Source organism: Cynoglossus semilaevis, chromosome 6 (genome assembly GCF_000523025.1).
Source record: "Cynoglossus semilaevis isolate Cse_v1.0 chromosome 6, Cse_v1.0, whole genome shotgun sequence".
In the NCBI taxonomy this organism is placed as follows: Eukaryota; Metazoa; Chordata; class Actinopteri; order Pleuronectiformes; family Cynoglossidae; genus Cynoglossus; species Cynoglossus semilaevis.
Window position 1 is genome coordinate 2,878,577 of NC_024312.1, and position 18,964 is coordinate 2,897,540.

Consider the following 18,964-nt stretch of genomic DNA (forward strand, 5'->3'; position numbering starts at 1 on the left):
TGTGCGTGTGGTCAGTACACAACTGTTGGTGTCAGTACTGATGGAGCGTTCCGTGGTGGTTTTAGCCGTTGAGGGACGAGGTTTTTAGCTCTTCCTCTTCGCTGCTAGGCTTCCTGGTCTCCCACACCGGTGGCAACGCTGGCAAGTTTTCATAGTCCAGCAGGGCAGTGCGCCGCTGAGCTGAGTTGTTAACATTCTGCAGGTCGGGTGTGAGAGGGGGAGGACGATGTCGACGAGGAGCTGAGCTGTTGGAGTGCAGGGGAGCGGATTCAGGTTTGGCCTCGGCATGGCCGTTAGTCTCTGCTGGCTCTGTGTCCTTCTGCTCTCGCTGGCGTTTCTCCATCAGTTGCCTTTGGACCGGGGTGGGTCCGAGCACAAAACGAACACCTTGAGGCTCCATCAAGACCTGTGCCTCTGGCAGAGGCGGCGGGGCTGGCGGCTCACCCCGATGCCTGGGGGGTGGAGAGGGTGTCGGTGGAGCCAGTGACTGTGCGGAGGTGGGGCTTTCCAGAGGGGTTGTGACAGTCAGGGGACTGCTCTGGTCCTCGAGAAGACCCGTGGTGTTGACATAAGTGTGGACCTGAAAACAGAGACAAAATGTAACCAAAATTAAACATGAATCAGATCGGGATCAACCACGGACCAGGATTCAAAGTACACCATGGTGTAGTGTCACTACTCTGAGAAGTTAGTCAAATCAAAACTATATATATATTTAGCGTAAAAATGTACCGTTTCCTCAGTAACGAGCAAGGGGTGCGTCGATTCCTCCCCCATTGACGGCAGACGGGTGCTGCCAACCGATGGGTGACGAGTCGATGGATGAGACGGGGGTTCACTCACTGACGGAATCCGAGTGTCACCATTAGGAACTGTTGGAACAGAGTAACCCTGAGCTGGAAACGCACACACAGAGCCAATCAGAATCCATCAGATTTACCACGACAAACTAAAACAGGCTGAAGATGATTAGTTGACCTTGACTTAGAATTGTATACTTTTAGTGAAATGATGTTGTATTGTGTTGTTGAGAAGAGATGAGTGTGGATTTCATTGGGCCACAGATGAAATGTTCTTTTCCAATGATGTGAAGTTTCTCTGAATTATTTTATTAACAAACAAAAGAAAATGTTCTGTTGCATTAAGAATGCAATCATCGTAGGTTACAGTCACCGTTGGCATCATCGCGATGGTAATCGTTACATCGTGTTGTTGCCGTTATGATTGTCCTGACTGTCATTGTCGTCGCCGTCAACTACAATCACCTTCGTCGTAATAGTTTTCATTGTTATCATTGTCAAAGTATCTTTGTTCATCTTATATACCTGCAGAAGTCTGTGCCCCCTGCTGGCTGGGCTCCATCACTGCCTCCTCCACCACACTGATGCTGTGACTGTGCATCACTTCCTGCAGCATGTTGAAGATTTCCTCCGCACGGGAGCATTTGAAGGCAAAGATCCCTGCGAAACACACACACGCACACAGGGAGAACAGAAGAGATGTGACTGACAGCTGGATCATCCAATAGGACACAAGAGATTCATACATAATCCAAGGTGTGTTTTTTTGTTTTGTGTGAATGTGTGTGTGTGTTCTCACCTTGTCCAGTCTGACACCGCCGTCCACTCTCAAATGAAAACAGGTTTGAGTCATAACCATAGCGACGCAGACACAGGTATGGCCACCTGACGTCGTCACGGCGATGAGTGTGAAGAACCAGCTCAGAGTCGGTGAGTTCCATCACACCAGAGCCCAACTCGTTCCCATCATCGTCGACATTAACCACCTGTGTGGAACAGAAACACACACACACACACAATGACAGTTAGACTCAGCCTTTAAACCTGCTGGAGGGGGGGGGGTGAGTGGGTGAAGCTCACCTTGAATTTACTCTGATGATTTTCTGGAATGGACTCTTTGTCTGGACAGCTTAAACAGCTACCCATGATTCCTCACTGCACCACCTGACATCTACAACAAACCACAACATGACAAGGTCAAAACCTTCAGGAATTAACGTCAAAGGTAAACAAAAGGCCAGCGTGTGGCGCTGGCAGTACTCACCTAGTTCCTAGCTTCAGTGGTTCTGGTTCCATCCTCAGAACCGGACAGAAGCTCATGCTGCAAATCCTCAGTCAACATCAACGTCAACATCAACGTCAATGTTCACAGCAACGTCAACAGGTCTGGAAACAAATGAACAATCTCATTAGTTTAATGATTGCATCTCACTGACTCACTCCTCCCTCCCCCTTCACCAGACTCAGGTTTTGACTGGTGATGACCAACATTAACTTTTTGCCGATATTGTTTGAACACTTCCGATTAAAATATCAACTGATACCGATATAGGCCTCGTAATATTTATCTTTTTATCTGTACCACTGTATGAGTTCCTGGCACCAGCATTCTACATACAATCCTCTGATTATTAAAATAGATTAATAAAATGAGCTGCTCTGCTGCCATCTAGTGATTTTCACTTTCATATAGAGTCATTTTCCCCGAAAACTATTTTTGGGTCACACATCATTTGGTGAACCCTAGGCATTTTGTTATCGAGTTTTCATTATCGGAATTATTTTTTTAAAGATATTGCATAATTGTGCTAATATAAGGCTTATATTATCGGTTGGCCTGATATTATCGGACATCTCTAGTTTTGACAAATGTTTTGAACTGAACATTCATGGGGCGTAGACATGTTTTAAAAAGAAAAACAGGCACAGGGCCGACATCATATCCAATAAAGCAGGCACAGGGTCGACATCATATCCAATAAAGTTGTTAACCATGCCACAAAGCAGGGAGATTGACCCACAGGCTGGTCAGGGAAATGTTTAACCAGGTGGATTTGTCAAACATGGAAGCCAGAGTTAGCACAAAAACCTGAGGGTTCCAGGATTTAGTCTTAAAACAGTTTATAACAGGCTCCATCCACGTATACTACACCGTCTACAGTAGGTCATCATCGAGGTCATAACTCAGTCTTCAAGTCCACTCTGGAAGAACTGGATCTGAGGTAGCCATGTTTAGTTTTTAAACTGTCAAAACTGAAACAATTTCCAGACTAGATTTAAAAAAGGATGAAGGTCAAGGTAGTCTGAGGGTTCTTTTTACTGTCATGGCAGTGGATGATGGAAAAGAAAGACATTGAAATGCATCAGCAATATGCTGAAGAAGCTCCTCCATCATTCTCTCCATCATCAGACTGAAGCATCACCTCCTCGTTAATGATGTCATGGTGACCAACCGTCCACACACACATCTCCAGACCCTCTCTTTCGCATTGTTTCTCCAGACTTATGTTTATTTTTACTGGAATTCCTGGCGTCAGCATTGTGGGAGAACATCAGTTAACAAACTAACGATAAAAAGTTCGTAAAACAAATACAATCCTGCTGTTGGGTTGTTGTACCATCACCTTAAACACTGCTGCAATGTGTCTGTTGAAAAGTGTGTGTAACTATATGTGTAACTGTGTGTATTGGCTGTTAGCTTCATGCTAAGCTAACCCTGAGAACTAACAGCGGCCTCTGCTCCGTCACTTCTCTCTATAAACAGTCTACAAACTTTCTTACCTGTATAGTTCGGTTCTGCCCTGTGCGTTCAACCTCGCCTGAACTCGGGTTCGGTTCTGCGGCAACTGTTCTTTGTCCGGGTCGCCGTCAGCAGCTACACCCGCAGATCCTCCATCTTTCCGCCAAAAAAAACAATCACAACTTCTCACGGATCTCTTTAACGGGCTTTACAGAAGCGATCGGAACTCGGGCCGCGAATCATGTCCGTCCTCATACACCGACCTTCACTGTAGGACTCTCGGTTCCGTCCAATCGCGTTTGTTTGTGGGGAAAAAATAACTTTGAAGCGCTGCTGTTCTGTTAGCCCGAGAGGCTAATGATCGAAGCTAAACTTCCGACACTTTCAATGTGGTGAAACCGAGGTGGTCTGCGCACGCGTTGAAAGCGCAAGGGAGCGAGAAAGAGAGAGGGAGAGGGAGAGGGAGAAAGGGAAGGGGGGAGGACAGGGGCACGCAGCAGAGTAAACACTCTCTGTCCCAATTTCCCATCCCAAACCCCGTAAAGAAAAACGTTGATTTAGGTTCTGATCTAACAATTACGTTAACAATTTGGGAAAAAAATATAAAAAAAATCACGAATTCCAGCAGGCAGTAAAACGCACACATTGTTCCATACAACACACACAAGAAGCAATGGTTTTAAATCAGTGAGGATCAACACGGCACGAACCAAATTGTAAGACTGTGAACGTGAAATTGTTTGTTCAGATTTCAGACCACAGGAGGCAGCAATGAGACGATGACTCCTGGGTCTGATTTTCACAGTCTAAGACAGTACTTCTCAAATAGTGGGGCGGGTCCCCCTGGAGGGGCGCGGTGAGGTGCCAGGTGGTCGTGAGGGGCTTCCAATGGAATATGGACATAAGTGTACCACTGCTGATTGCCTGAATGATAACAAGAGTCAGTCACTAGGTGGCAGCAACTCATACAGTGTTTTGTACAGATAAAATCATACATGTTATCAGGTTCTCAATAGTATTTCAATTCGGGGGGAGGAGGGGGGGTTGATGGGGCATGACAGAAAATACTTGAGAACCACTGGTCTAATGTAAGATGGATTTTATTCTTTGACAAAGCAGCTGAAAGTGTCTGATGTTTTCTGACAGCCTGAACCTACGCTCCTAATCCTAGTTCTGCTGCAGGGGGCGCTCACAGGAGAGTCAGTCCTTACAAAAATAACACCAGACATAGATACATAGATATTGTACTAATTTATTTCCTTTAAAACTCTGTATTTACACATGTACAGTGAAGACAAAAGGTTATAAATAATGATCATTGATTATTAGTTATTGATTAGGAGCGTCCGTAGATAATAAAGTCTCAGTGCCGGGAGTTCAGCGACTCTGGAAACAGAAGTCTCTGATCAGTGATCAATAGATGTGAACAAGAACTGATCAGTTGTGAGCTGTCGACATCACCGATTATTGATTAATGTTTCTGATCAGTAATGTATTGATCAGTGATGGACTCACCTCTGTGGCTGCTGACCCTCAGGTTCTCGTAGATGATGTTCTCATGTTCACTGCCAAGTTTTCTGGCCCGGAGAACGTCTCGAACACACTGATGCAAGAAGACGTATTGACGCTGACACACACACACACACACACACACACTTTTATCAATAAGGTTATTGATGACATTGATGTTAATCCTGAAGATGGAGTGTGTGTTTGAGTGTGTGTTTGAGTGTGTGTGTGTCTGTGCGATACCTCCGTTTGAACCATGTGTGATCGGTGGAGTCTTAGGTCAAACACGGAACCATAAATGTCCACTGTGTCTCTGGAGTCCAACTGCTGCAAAACCCGATCCAGAACAATGAAGGTCCCAGTTCGACCCACACCAGCGCTAACACACACACACACACACACACACACACAACAGGTGATGTGGAGGCAGATGGAATGTTCTGGTATGTCCTTCTGGGTTTTGCTGGTTGTGTACCTGCAGTGGACCACTGTGGGTCCAGATCCTGGACTTCTGTTCACATAATCTCTGACTGTTCGCACAAACTGGATCAGGGAGTGAGTCGTTTCTGGAACACCGTGATCCGGCCAAACAGTGTAGTGGAAGAGACGCACAAGGCGACTGAGGTTCAGCTGGTCCTCCTGAAACGCACATGGTTCTTAATGATCTGTTGTGTCTTAAATGCACCAATCTGGGTCCAGATCTGGGTTCAGATGTCGCCCACATACTGAAACGCCTGGGTTTCACCAAATATCCTGGGATTGCTTGTAGGGTCCTGAGACGTGTACCTTAGTGAATGTCTGCATATATCTCATGTCATCAGACATCTCTAGTCTTACAGTGTCAGGTATCAGACATCTCTAGTCTTACAGTGTCAGCAGTCAAAAAGAGCTAACGGTGACCCCTACCCACCAGGGTTAGGTACTGCAACAAGTTTGAACAAATGTATAATATGGTTATTAGTTCACAGAAAGTTGAGATGACGTACAATGTGTTTGGACACTGATGAAGATGATGATTATGATGAAGATGATGATTATTATAATGAGGAAACAGGTGATGATGAAGGTGAAATAAAGGCATAGAAAGTAACGTACATCACAGATGTTGAATTCTCGTATCGTCCACTCAGGGAGAACTGACTCAGATGTCATCCTGACAATCAGATCTCCGTAGTAAAGTGGATCCTGGTCAAACGGCCAATAGTGATCACACTTTACCTGCAGGGGGCAGCAGAGCATAAACATTATTTTTTTGCATATCACCTTACAGAGGACCTCTCAGCCCTGAGATTCCTGAAGGTTCTGCCTTCCACCCTGTGACGTAATGGTCCCTTTCTTTTTGGTACACAGACAGGACAGTGATTTTTCCCAGAAGGCCTTTCCGCTCACTTACCCGTCCTTTTTCTACACACTGTGTGACCATCACGATGTTGTGAACATTCTGCTCCCAGACCATTTTCCAGAAATCGTCCTTGGTGCCAGGCAAAGGTCCCTGAGTGGCAATGTACTCCCGACGGAAGTTGTTGCCCTGAAAGAGGGCAGATTTGAACTGCTTGAAACTGAGGTCCCGAAACGTGAGACTCCTAACAATTGATCACAAAATGATGATGTCATAGTGGCTCTCACAGGGATGTAGCTAGCATTGATGTAGTCAGAGCAGGGGTCGTCGTCTACATAGGAAAGCTTCACCCTCGTGGAGTCATCTAAGAGACAAGTACGATTAATGGAGATGCTAAGATGCATTTTATTCTCTGGGGGGACAATTTGGAGGGACGAGAGGGGGAGTGGCAGAGACGCTTACAGGGCAGAATGTTGTTGTATCGGTTTTTCCCACGATTCTCTGGCAGCAGAGCCGTGTCCATGGATTGGTTACGTCCCACGTCCTTCAGGCGCTGTTGGTATAAAAACCAGCAGAGCAGAATTAGGTTCAGGACTCAAGACACTTTACCCAGCAGTCCTTGTGGGGGACTCACCTCATACTCCTCTGACAGCAAAAAGTTTGAGTCAGCCTGAAGTTTGACGAAGTGGGATTCAAAGGTTGTGATCCTGATGGGACTAAAGGACATGGAAGACATGGTGAGTGACAGAAGGTCCAAAGAAGAAAGACGATTGAATTGGAATTGAATTGATGTTCTTACCTGGAGATGGAGCGGTGCCTGTGAGGTCGGGGCAGAAAAATGAGTGACCGAGTTTTTACTTTTCAATATATGTATATAAATAAAAACGTCAGACGGTTTTTATCCTCACCCTCTGATCCCAAGATGAACTGATGACATCACTCTGTCTGTCCTCGTGCTCAAGCCGAGGTCTGGCCCCTCCTCCACCCTACAACACCAATCACGAGTAAATAAACACTTTGGTAACAGGTAGGAAAGCCTAATTAAACATTAATTACATGTTCATACTGAACCGTTACTGATGATTTAGTAACTTACTTAAAATACACAGTGTTAACACATTACTACTAATAACATTAACAAAATAATTATTGACTACAATAAAAAAAATGTGTGTTTGTGTCTTGTAACTCACACTTTGTGTCTCTTGTATCTACACACAAGTGCTGCAACGACTCCGCCCAAAACAATGACAAGAAAAAGAGCGGCAGTGACTCCGCCCTCCATGACTCCACCCACAGGATCTGCCACACAGACACACACCGTCTCTATGTTTTGTTCCTCCAAGTCCGTGCAGACATGTGTATTTACTTTTTCTTGTAAGTCCGTGCAGACATGTGTATTTACTTGTGCGTCTTTCTCTCACCAGCATCAGTGTAAACAGGAAGTGACAGAAACGTGTCGGTGTAAAGAGCAGAAACGGGGGGAGCGCTGTCGTCGTCACTAAACAGCTGTGTGAAAGCACGAATGCTCAGTCTGTGGAAAAAGACACAACACGTTAACAACATTTTACCGACGCACGTATGAAACGTAGAGGAAAAAAACACCATCGCCGCCACCTGTAGGCCGTCTTTGGTTTCAGAGGACCGTCACAAAACTGGTTTCTGCTGATCTCGGGATCACAAGCACCCCCTAGTGACTGCGTTTGTGCCCCCACAGTGATGTCGAGGGTTTGGGTGGTGTCATCTTCCTGAGTGCATTGACTGGGAAAGAACCTGGTCTGGTAGTGAGTGACTGAGCTGTTGGCGCTGTACTCCATGTACGACGGTAGGGGGTGCTGCTGAGCTGGGTGGTTGTCGTTAACACCTGGCAAGAAGAAGAACCCACTGAAGCGCCATCCTAATGAACCAGTCAGGGTTTGTGCTGAGGGTAAGAGCATTATTACCCTGTGACTCCAGTACGATGACCGCAAACCACTTGATGACTCCGTTTACGTCGCTGAACCAGCTGCAGTTGAAGCTGAAGGTGATGGAGGATGTCGATACCTTGGCAACAGTCTGACTCACCCTGGTGGTGAGGGGTGGAGATGGAGGACCTGTGGGCATTGTCATGTTTTAGAGAATGGCATGTGCAGTGATGTCATCGGTTATTCTATGTGACTCACGATCAATCATGGTGACGGTGTCATCCCTGGCCTCCTCGCTGGTTGTCTGCTCCGACATCACCTTCACTGAAACGCTGTACCGCTTGTGTGGCTCAAGATGAGTGATGATGTAAGAGCTGGTGTTCTGTCCAGTACGTTGCGAGTAGACCATAGTCCTGGTCTCCTGACGGAGACACTCCACAATGTAGGAGTCAAAATCAGCCAGCGGAGGCATCCAGGAGCAGGCGATGGAGGTGGAGCTGTGAGGACGACAGCGGAAACCGTGGACGGGATCTGGTTCTGTAACGGCAAGACACACTGAAGTTTAATAGTTTAATGCCGCGGCGACAGACTAGTCAGATGTCTCTGGACAATATCGGAAATCAGCAAAAAGTTCATATTGGACAGTCCTAGTTTTTAAGTGTTTTGATTTTCATGCTTTTTTCACCTACTGGTACGGATGCTGTTGAGAACAGCAGTGCTGTAAGTGGACTCCGTCCCAGGCTCACTGGCACCGCTAACGGTGCGCAGGCTGAAGGTGTACAGTCTCCCGGGGAACAGCCCCTTCAGAAGGCGGTTGCTGGACGTGCGGCTGTGGTAAGGGTTGATGACGGTCAGTTGATCTGCAGGCGTCCAGTGCAGGTCAAAATCATCGAAATCTGAATGAGCAGGGACATTCCAGGTCATCTCTGCTGAGGTGTTGGTAACTCCCCCAAACAGGACAGAGGTGGGCGGTTTTGGAGCTAGGGGCAAAAAAGAAAAAGGTCATTCAGGTCATTATATGGGTCAGTGAAGGCGGTCAGTGATGACGGTCAGTAACTTCAGGCGGTCTCACCGGTTCTGCCAACAGCCTCTGCTTTATTTTGCAGTTTTCCACTCAGACTCAGAACCTCAGCTCGGTACAGTCGCCCAGGAACCAGACCAGAGAAGGTGAACTCGTTGACCTCTGACCCCAATTGCTTTTGCGCGTGACGCTCACCGCCATGGTTGTACAGAGACAACACGTACCCACTGACCACACCCACGCTGTCATCCCACTTCACTCTCAGAACACTTGACTGGTTTGCTGCCAGAACCCTGAGAGACTGTACAGCCGCTGGGACTGTGGGTCAGACATCAATAATCAATCATTATTACAGATGAACAACAGCTGATGACCAGAAATGAGGCTTCAATAGCTGAGTTTACCGGTTCTGGCCCACATGCTGGTCTGATTGTTCTGCTGTCCACTGTGGGTCAAAACCACAATTTTATATGTGGCTCCAGGTGTGAGTCGTTGAAAGGTGCATTGTAGAGCGTTGGCCTGAAGATGGCGTCGCTCCTGCAGTGATTCATCACTACGATACAGGACCACTTCATAAGAGTCCAAGTCTCCCTCTGCAGGGGACCAGAGGAAGGACAGGCTGCTGCTGCTGTTGCTCCTAATGGACAAGTCTGAGACTGCAGCTGGACCTGAAGGGGGAAGTTGTCGGTTCAACTGCTCACATTTATACATTGTATTTTGTTTTGATTCATTCAGTACAAATGAGTTTAAACAGCAAATCTTACTTGTGCGAGCATCTGCACCGACTCCTGTGTTGACCACACCCCAGCTCGTGGTCTGGACCAGGACTCTGTATCGTCTTCCTGCTGTAAGGTTCTGAAACTGGTAGCTGCGGTGTCCAGTGGACAGGGAGGCATTTGTCACATGACCACCTCTGTCCTCCAGTATCTGCAGGATGTAACCATTGGCCACACCCACTGCTTCCTGCCAGCTCACCTTAAGGCAGCAGGTGGTGCCAAGGTTTTCCACCAAGAGAGCAGTCACTGGGGCAGGGACTGAAATATGGACACAAGTCAACAAAACCATCAAATGTAAGACTTGTCAGATCAGGCCCAGGTTTATAACCCACGAGCCCCACCCCCCCAGACTCCCACTTGAAGTCCAAATAATGTCCAACTAAAGAAGTGTGGAGAGTTCTCACCCGTCCTTCCAGAGACTGTGTTGTTGTTCATCAGTTCACCGCTCACTGAAGTCACTGTCACCTGGTACATTTGTCCAGGCTGCAGGGACCCAAACATCACCTGGTTCTGGTCTTTAGGAACTTGTCGAATGTCCAGCTGTCGGCTGCCTCGATACAGAGAGACCCAAAATTCATCCACGTCACCCTCTCCGGGCGTCCAGGTCACCCTAAGACTGTCTTCACCTCGGCTCAGGTGGATGTTTTTAACCCTGCTGGGAACTGTAAAACACAGGAAACATATGTGGCTTTGGGCGTAGGTTTGGTTCCCTGAATAAGGCTGGGAACTGTAAAACACAAGCAAAAAGTTCAGGTTAAGGTTTCACGACCCAGTGTGTCCTAACCTGTGCGCCCCTCAATGAACTGAGCCCTCTGGTTGGGGCCACTGAAGGTGGAGACCACTATTTTGTAAAGACGTCCTGGGGTCAGTGAGGACAGGATGTACGTGTCCACACTACTGCCTATTGTGACCGGTGGAAACACCTTCATATCGTTGAAGAGAAGCTGAACTTCATAGTGGTCCACGTCACCTGGAGCTGGAGACCATGTGACCTTCAGGTCTTCTGTGCCACGTTCAGTCAGTGCCAGAAGTCTGACAGCTGCTGGGACTAAAAGAGATGGTTATTTCACCAATGATGTCATCCGAGTTAACGTACTACGCTCCATCACTCTGGAGTAAACCAATCATGTATGAGATGTAAAAACATTGTTACGACATACATGTCCTGCCGTGCGTCGAAGCACTGGCCTCGTATTTGCCGCTGTACGTGTTCACAAGAATGGTATACAGTCGCCCAGGAACCAGGCCGTGGAACACGCAATCACTCTGTGCTTTTTCCACTGTTAGGTTCTGCAAGAAAATGTTGTTGTGTTTGATGAAAACTCTGTACTGGTCCACGTCCCCGGACGCGTGATGCCAGTGAACCTTTAGGTAGTCATCTCGGGCGGCGTGGGTTGCTGTGGGGTTCTGGACCTTGGATGGCTCTGAGTGAGAGAAGTGTGTGGTCACATGGATAACAAAACAAAGGTGGGAAAAAGTTGATGGTTATCTGGGCACTCACGTGTACGCCCCAAGATAAAGGTATGGTTTTGGTAGACGCCACTGCGAGCAGCGATGGAGATGTTGTAGAGGCGTCCGGACACCAACGAGTTAAACACACACTCAGAACTGGACTTGGAAACCACCAGGGTGTGAACTACGGCCTCGTGGTTTCGCAGTGTTACCACATAACCATCCACCTCCCCTGGAGATGGACGCCAGGACACGCTGAGGAAATCCACACGCCCATTATTACTGACCGTGACCTCGCTGACAGCGGCAGGGACTGTAGGAGGAGCCAAAGACTAATTAGCATTGAGCTAATTAAGACTGAAGCAGAAATTGATCAGGATCAAATTTTAATCATCAATATTTTTTTAGAAACAACAACAACAACAAAAGAGAATGTTAAAAAAGGGAAATATAATTTAATGTGTTTTCAGGGGTGTGACTAACTGGAACTGAGCCTCTGACAGGAAGTCAGGAAGACTCTGACAGGAAGTCAGGAAAACTCTGACAGGAAACCTGGAAGTCTGACAACTTTTTATTGTTGCTAGGAGTTCCTGACAAATTCCTTTTTCCCAGTACAACACACACACACACACTTTAAACAGAACCTGATCTCTGATTGAACCAGATTTAATTAATGTCTAATCCTTGACCCAAACCTTCACCTTCTCATCCTGGCTTTTAGTTCAGGACATTTCTGAAAACAGAGCCAGTTTTCAGTAATAAACAACAGTCTGGGATCTCTGACTCAACTCATTTACTCGGAATTTGCAACAGTTTAAAGGTTGAGTCAAAACCATGTAGCATGAAACACTAGATTTCATAGACTCATATCAAGCAGTATGGTGTTCAGCTAGATTTCATACACTCATATCAAGCAGTATGGTGTTACCTGTGCGTCCCTCGGCCACCGTTTGTCTGGAGGCGTGTCCTGCGCTAATGCTAGTCAGGACCATCTTGTACAAGGCTCCTGGTCTCAGGGACTGGAAGTTGATGGTGGTATCGTTGGCTTTTAAGCTCACATTCTTGATGATGGTGCTGTCGTGAACCAGAAGCACCTGATACGAGTCCACATCTCCTGCAACCCGTTCCCACTTCCCCTGAAGAGTGTCCACCGTACCCAGGTTGGACACAAGCAGCCTGGAGACCTGACCAGGAGCTAGGAGGATGGGACAAGGAGAGCAGGGGACCTGAACATTTTGTAGCTAAGACATTAGCTGGTACCAAGTGAGCTTGTTTCAGTGAGTGGTCGTCTATACCTGTCCGTGCTGTCACGGAGACCCAGTTGCTGAGGTTCCCACTCTTGGTCACCACAGTGATATTGTAACTGCGTCCTGGGGTCAAGAGGTTAAAGTTGCACTCTCTGGACTCCCAAGGCAGGATCCTCTGAGCCACTGTGGTGGCAGACTCTGCCCCCCTGAGCACCACGGTGAAACCATCCCACAGACCTACTGGTGGACGCCACACAATGCTCAGGGTTGTGTCATCAGAGCGAAGCACCAGCAGCTGCTGCACGGGCCGCGGCGCTGCAGACGAAACAACAACAAAATATTACATTAGATCTGCTTATGAGAAAAGATGCAACAATATTACTCTAGATCTGCTTATGAGAAAAGATGCAACTTAGAGAACATCGGTGTTCACTGACCCAGTCCACCGTCACAGACTGCTGTGTTACCCAGAATACCACTGTGGACCGTGACCTCTGCCCTGTAAAGCCTCCCAGGCACCAGACCCAGGGTAAGTGCTGAGAATGTGACCTGACGGATCAGTTTTCCTGCCGTCTCGTTTACCAGAACTACCGATCCATTCTTCAGTAGGATGCTGTACTTCTCCCAGTCACCAGGGGGTGGAGTCCAACTGAGTTTCAGTGTCTTGTCATCACCACCAGGGGACAATGACAGAAAAGTCACCGTAGCAGGAACTGAAAAGACACAGAATCAACTAAATAAATAACAGGATAACATACCCAGACTGGGGAACTGGTCCTTGTTCTGTCCCTGCCAGGCGATCCTTACCTGTCCTTCCTTGGGTCTTGACCTCTGCACTCTGACCTCCAGCCCTAGTCCTCACTGACAGTTCGTAGGAACGCCCGGGGGTAAGACCCTCAAACACGACCCAGGTGCTGTTTGATAGCAGTTGGTGCTGCGACAGGGTCAAACCTGAAGATGCAAGACTCGCTAGGAGATAATCTGCCTCCCCTTCAGGTGGATCCCAAGACGCCAACAGATGGTCCGAGGTGCCATTGTTGTCCAGTTTCACGTGTGTGACCGCTGCAGGTTCTAATGAAAAATTAAAAACAAGATTAGATTAAAGTACACAGGTTTATTTTAGATACAATCTGATCAGATATTTTGGGAAATGGTACCTGTGAAGGCTTGTGCGGAGGCGGACCTTCTCAGACCCACAGACTCAGTGACGACAGTGACTGAGTATCTGGTCCCTGGTCGCAGGGCCTTCAACTCAACCCATGTGGTTGTATCAGTTAGGCTGATGTTCCTCAACAGAACACCGTCAGGATCTCTAAGCAGAACTTTGATGGATTCGGTTCGACCCACACCCACCAGCCATGACACTGTAAGGCTGTGTGGAGATGAGGACGCCACCTGGAGGCCATGTACAGAGGAGGGCGCTACAGGAGCAGAAATAAAAACGTTTTATTTTTGTGTTATTTACGGTGGACTCTGCTGCAGTGACAAAGAACGTGTTAAGGTCTGAAGGTTCAACTCCAGGAACATGACTCAGACCTGTGGCTGTGGTGGCAGAGACCGCCGGGGCACTCCTGCTGCCAGCAGTGGCAACCACACTGACGGTATACAGAGAACCAGGAACCAGGGAACTGAACCGACAACTTGAAACCTCTGTATCCTGTATTCGGACAGTCTGGGTCCACCCTGAGATGATGTCCTCTAGAGTCACGTTGTACCAGTCTACATGACCCCCTGACCGAGACCAGAAAACCGTTAAACCGGGGGAATGGTACTGATCATCGGGCTGATCCAGCAGGACCTCCAGGTGAGTTGGACTGACTGGTTCTACAGAGGAGGATTAAGAGGAAAAAGTCCCAGAGTTAGCACCTGATTTGGGGGTTTTGCCGGTTTATAAAACCAAATGTGATGCTTGTGTGTGTGTGTATGACATCATCTCACCCGTCTGCACTGACACCCTCTGCCCACCTCCATCTCTTGTAGAAAGTACCGTGAATTCGTACCAAGTCCCAGGTTTCAGACCATCAGCCTGGCACAGATACTGATTCTGGTTCTGACCTGCTCCATCTGGGTCACACTTGCTAACGTTAGTCTTCGATTCATGTTCGACTTTTAAAGCCAGGTCACATGACTCAGTGCCAGTAGTGACCGTCAGCGTCACTGCGTCAGACCCAGACATGACTCCAGTTATGTTCAGCACACAGGGGGGTTCTGGGAGTTCCTGAAACAGTTATATTTAGGTGGAGTCAGTTCATCTGCTCAGACACTACAACCATCTACCAACCAGACTGACCTCAGAGGTACTTACTGTTGTAGTCCAGGTCTCTGGTGCAGCAGCAGCAGGAGCGATGGTGGCTTTGGAGGTTCTTGTCATAGATGGTCTACTGGGGTCTCTGGTGGAGGTGTGAACCCGTGAGTTACGAGCAGAATCGGTGGAAGTGAGAGGAGCTACTGTTGCTACGATTGGAGATGGGCTGGATGAAGGAGTCCGTGGGACCTCAGGACCATCAAGGATCGCAGGGGTGGTGGGTGAGGCAATGGGCGGGGCTTCATTCTCTATGATCACAGGAGTTGTGGGTGAGGCAATGGGCGTGGTTTTAGCATCGAGGATTACAGGTGTGGTGGGTGAGGCAAAGGGTGGGGCTTCACTCTCTATGATGACAGATGTGGTGGGTGAGACAATGGACGGGTCTTCATCATCAAGGATTACAGATGTGGTGGTTGAAGCACTGGGCGGGGCTCCTGTCTCAGTGATTACAGGTGTGGTGGGTGAGGTGGTAGGCGGGGCTCTAGTCTCCATGCTCTCAGATGTGTTGGGCGAGGCAGTGGGTGGAGAATCTACCTCCACATTTACAGGTGTGGAGGGTGAGCCAGTGGGTAGAGCATCTGTCTTCAGTATCGTGGATGTGTTGGGTGGAGGAGTGGTCCAAAGTTCTGTCTTCGTGAGTGTTGCTGTGGAGTGCAGAAAAATGGGCGGGGTCTCATTTTCCACGAACATAGATGTGGTGAGTGGATCCACAGGCGTAGCTTCCATCTCTTTGATGGATGTGACGGCCGTAGCAGAGGATGAATCTTCAGTCCCTGTGATGGAGAATGTGTCAGTGGGCGGAGCTTCGGTCTTTAGTGTCATAGACGTGTTGGGCGAAACACTAGGCCCAGCTTCCGTCTCTACGATCACAGGTGTGGTATCCAGATGAGTGGGCGGAGCTTCTGTCTTATAATACATAGATGAGGAGGGCAGGTGGGGTCGAGACCTTGTCTCTTCAATTTCTGGTGCGGTTTGTGGGGCAGTGGGTGGAGCGTCTGTCTCTATGTTCACTGACGTGGTTGGTCGATAAGTGGCTGTTTTGATGTTTTTTGTAAGGGAAGATTGAAAACTGGGCAGGGCTTCTGACTCTGTGAACATAGGTGTGGTAGATGGACCGGTGGGTGGAGCTTCTGACTCTGTGATTATTGGTCTGGTGGGCAGATCAGTGGGTGGAGCTTCTGTCTCTACGATCACAGGTATGGTAGATGGACCGGTGGGGGGGGGTCCCGAATCTACGGTCACAGGGATGGGAGATGGGGCGGGGGTAGATGGACCGGTGGGTGGAGCTCCTGACTCTACGATCACAAGTATGGTAGATGGATCGGTGGGTGGAGCTCCCGACTCTACGATCACAGGTATGGTAGATGGACCGGTGGGTGGAGCTCCTGACTCTACGATCACAGGTATGGTAGATGGACCGGTGGGTGGAGCTCCTGACTCTACGATCACAAGTATGGTAGATGGATCGGTGGGTGGAGCTCCCGACTCTACGATCACAGGTATGGTAGATGGACCGGTGGGTGGAGCTCCTGACTCTACGATCACAGGTATGGTAGATGGACCGGTGGGTGGAGCTCCTGACTCTACGATCACATGTGTGATAGATGGACCGGTAGGTGGAGCTTTTGTCTCTTTGTACAAACGTGTGGTAGAACGATTGGTGGGTGGAGCTCCTGACTCTACGATCACAGGTGTGGTAGAAGGATCACTGGGTGGAGCTCCTGACTCTACGATCACAGGTATGGTAGAAGACTGGGTGGAGCTCCTGATTCTACGATCACAGGTATGGTAGATGGACCGGTGGGTGGAGCTCCAGACTCTACGATCACAGGTATGGTAGATGGACCGGTGGGTGGAGCTTCTGACTCTACGATCACAGGTGTGGTAGATGGATCGGTGGGTGGAGCTTCATTTTTCTCAGTTACAGACGTGACCGTGTCATTTCTCTGGTCCTCCGTGCTGTCTTTGCTGCTCTCTGGTGGAGAAGATGAGAATGGTGGTGTAGACATCCTGGTGTGTGAATTGATGATGTCCTTTATGTCTGTGGTCATTGAGGTGGAGCCTTGAAGGCGCCATCTGTGGCTGCTCCCTAGTACTGCACAAACAAAAGCAAAAGTTTATTTATCTGTTTGTTCAACATCAACTCTGACTCTGACTCTGTGGTTCATATCACATATACACACATATATGTGTATATATATATATGTATATATATATATTTATATGTACATATATATTTATATATTTACATGTACATATATATATATAAAACCACAGAGTCAGAGTCACCATCCAGGTTCAAAACAAAATATTTTATAAAAACACACAACTATGAACCCTGAACATTTGACAGATTATTTTTTTACTCAAAATCCTCAGCCTTTCAGTAGAGACACACACACACACACACACACACACACACACATAGAGAGGTGCTGTATGTAACAGTTTCTGTGGAAGTCCACATGCCGATGTGTCCTTGGGCAAAAAAAAAAACTTTGATAATTTACCAGTATTTTCTCTAGGAGTAAAAAACAAACTATACAGTCCATTTACACAGGATATTTAAACTAAAAACAACACAACAGTTATAGACAAATGACAGGTTAACACCGACAAACAAACAAACAAACAAACAAACGAACTTACAGAAGGTGAAGTGAAGCAGAGAGCAGAAGAAGAAAACCTTCGCCGTCATGGTTCAACTTCACTGTGACTCTGATGAGCAGGGAACAGTTTTCAGGGACAGGAAACGACAGCCAGGAGCTACGTCCTGTCAGGCAGCCACTTCCTGTCAGGCATTGTTCAGAGTGATGGTCATGATGAAGGAAAGAGGAGGAAACAGGAGCGAGGAGGAAATGCCAGAGGATAGGTGAAGTAAGGAGGAGATAGGAGGGAGGAGAGAGGAAAGTGGAGACAAGGTTTTTAAGAACAAACTAAAAGAAGAATGAATTCCTATTAAAGGCAAACGACATTAGTTTAGTTTTAGTGTTTTTATTTTTTCTCTAACCAACATAGAATGTTTACAAATATATCAAATTGATACGACAAATATTAAGACCTAACTGAAGAGTTACTAACTTCAACTCTGTTAAAAATATTTTTTTAACCTGTAGGAACAACGAACCGTAGTCAATTTTAAACTGAGAAAACAATATAGGTGTAATTCTCAGTTGTGACCAGGAGATGGAGACAAATGACTTTCAGATAACGAGCGAAATGTTTACGTTTTTATAAAAAAACACAAACAAACAAAAAACTAGATGTTCTGATAAAAGCAAAACAAAACAAAAAACTAGATGTTCTGATAAAAAAACATTTTAATTAACTTATAAGTGGATTAATATAACCCCGCCCCTTTCACAGTGAAGTGCCGTTTAAAAGAGCAGCTAACATGGAAGCTAGGAGACACACATGTTCTCATAATATTTATTCGTTATATGTATTTGAATAAAGGCTAAAGTTCTACCCTGAAACAAAAACCAAACAAACCCCAGCGTCAGGACGCGGCTCTGAATATTTAATAGCTCAGGAAATTCAACTGACAACTCTTATTTAACTTGGTCCGTGGGTTCCAGGACTGACTTTAAGAATGAACGACAGAGGTTTTAATTTTAACGATGAGTCTAAAAATAGAAACAACAGCTCCTGTGAATTTACAGTCACTCTCGGGAGTGAACATTTAAATGTATTATATAAATAATGTGGTTGGAAATGTCACCGTTCATTATGTTAGTAGGCGTCACCATGGGGGGGGGGTGTACTTTGACCCTGCATGGCTCACTCCACCAGAGGGGGCCCTGTAGTAAATTTTTAAAGAGGAAAGAATCGTGGGTAGTCAGACAACCCAGAGTGAGAGAGAGAGAGAGAG

At 47.2% G+C, this 18,964-nt stretch overlaps 3 protein-coding genes across 3 annotated transcripts in view; all 3 read right to left on the reverse strand.

Moving 5' to 3' along the window:
- LOC103379638 (fibroblast growth factor receptor substrate 2) overlaps positions 1–4,311 on the reverse strand; it is a 6,764-nt gene extending 2,453 nt beyond the window's left edge. The window contains 7 exon segments of the mRNA XM_025056428.1: positions 2–580; positions 733–896; positions 1,326–1,460; positions 1,600–1,786; positions 1,881–1,971; positions 2,065–2,186; positions 3,582–4,311. Of these exon segments, the coding sequence (XP_024912196.1) occupies positions 2–580; positions 733–896; positions 1,326–1,460; positions 1,600–1,786; positions 1,881–1,946 (1,131 nt within the window). The 5' untranslated portion in view covers positions 1,947–1,971; positions 2,065–2,186; positions 3,582–4,311.
- Positions 4,312–4,774: 463 nt separating this feature from the next.
- On the reverse strand, positions 4,775–16,328 carry LOC103379643 (receptor-type tyrosine-protein phosphatase beta). The gene is made up of 32 exons (XM_008311251.3): positions 15,094–16,328; positions 14,727–15,006; positions 14,325–14,612; positions 13,946–14,209; positions 13,596–13,859; positions 13,226–13,501; positions 12,837–13,103; positions 12,470–12,736; positions 11,591–11,854; positions 11,250–11,513; positions 10,874–11,137; positions 10,494–10,751; positions 10,078–10,347; positions 9,718–9,981; positions 9,365–9,631; positions 8,982–9,272; positions 8,551–8,829; positions 8,332–8,481; positions 8,006–8,252; positions 7,813–7,922; positions 7,582–7,690; positions 7,297–7,374; positions 7,188–7,205; positions 7,023–7,104; positions 6,851–6,941; positions 6,676–6,752; positions 6,443–6,577; positions 6,145–6,267; positions 5,525–5,688; positions 5,293–5,428; positions 5,056–5,167; positions 4,775–4,926 (listed from the first exon to the last, which is right to left on the reverse strand). The coding sequence occupies exons 1-32, from the start codon at positions 16,189–16,191 to the stop codon at positions 4,904–4,906; spliced, it is 7,080 nt and encodes a 2,359-aa protein (XP_008309473.1). The 5' UTR covers positions 16,192–16,328; the 3' UTR covers positions 4,775–4,903.
- A 106-nt stretch (positions 16,329–16,434) lies between these two features.
- LOC112487108 (mucin-7-like) lies at positions 16,435–18,311 on the reverse strand. The gene is made up of 2 exons (XM_025056282.1): positions 17,743–18,311; positions 16,435–17,188 (listed from the first exon to the last, which is right to left on the reverse strand). Exons 1-2 carry the CDS (start codon positions 17,789–17,791, stop codon positions 16,827–16,829), a joined length of 411 nt encoding a protein of 136 aa, XP_024912050.1. The 5' UTR covers positions 17,792–18,311; the 3' UTR covers positions 16,435–16,826.
- Between the last annotated feature and the right edge of the window lie 653 nt (positions 18,312–18,964).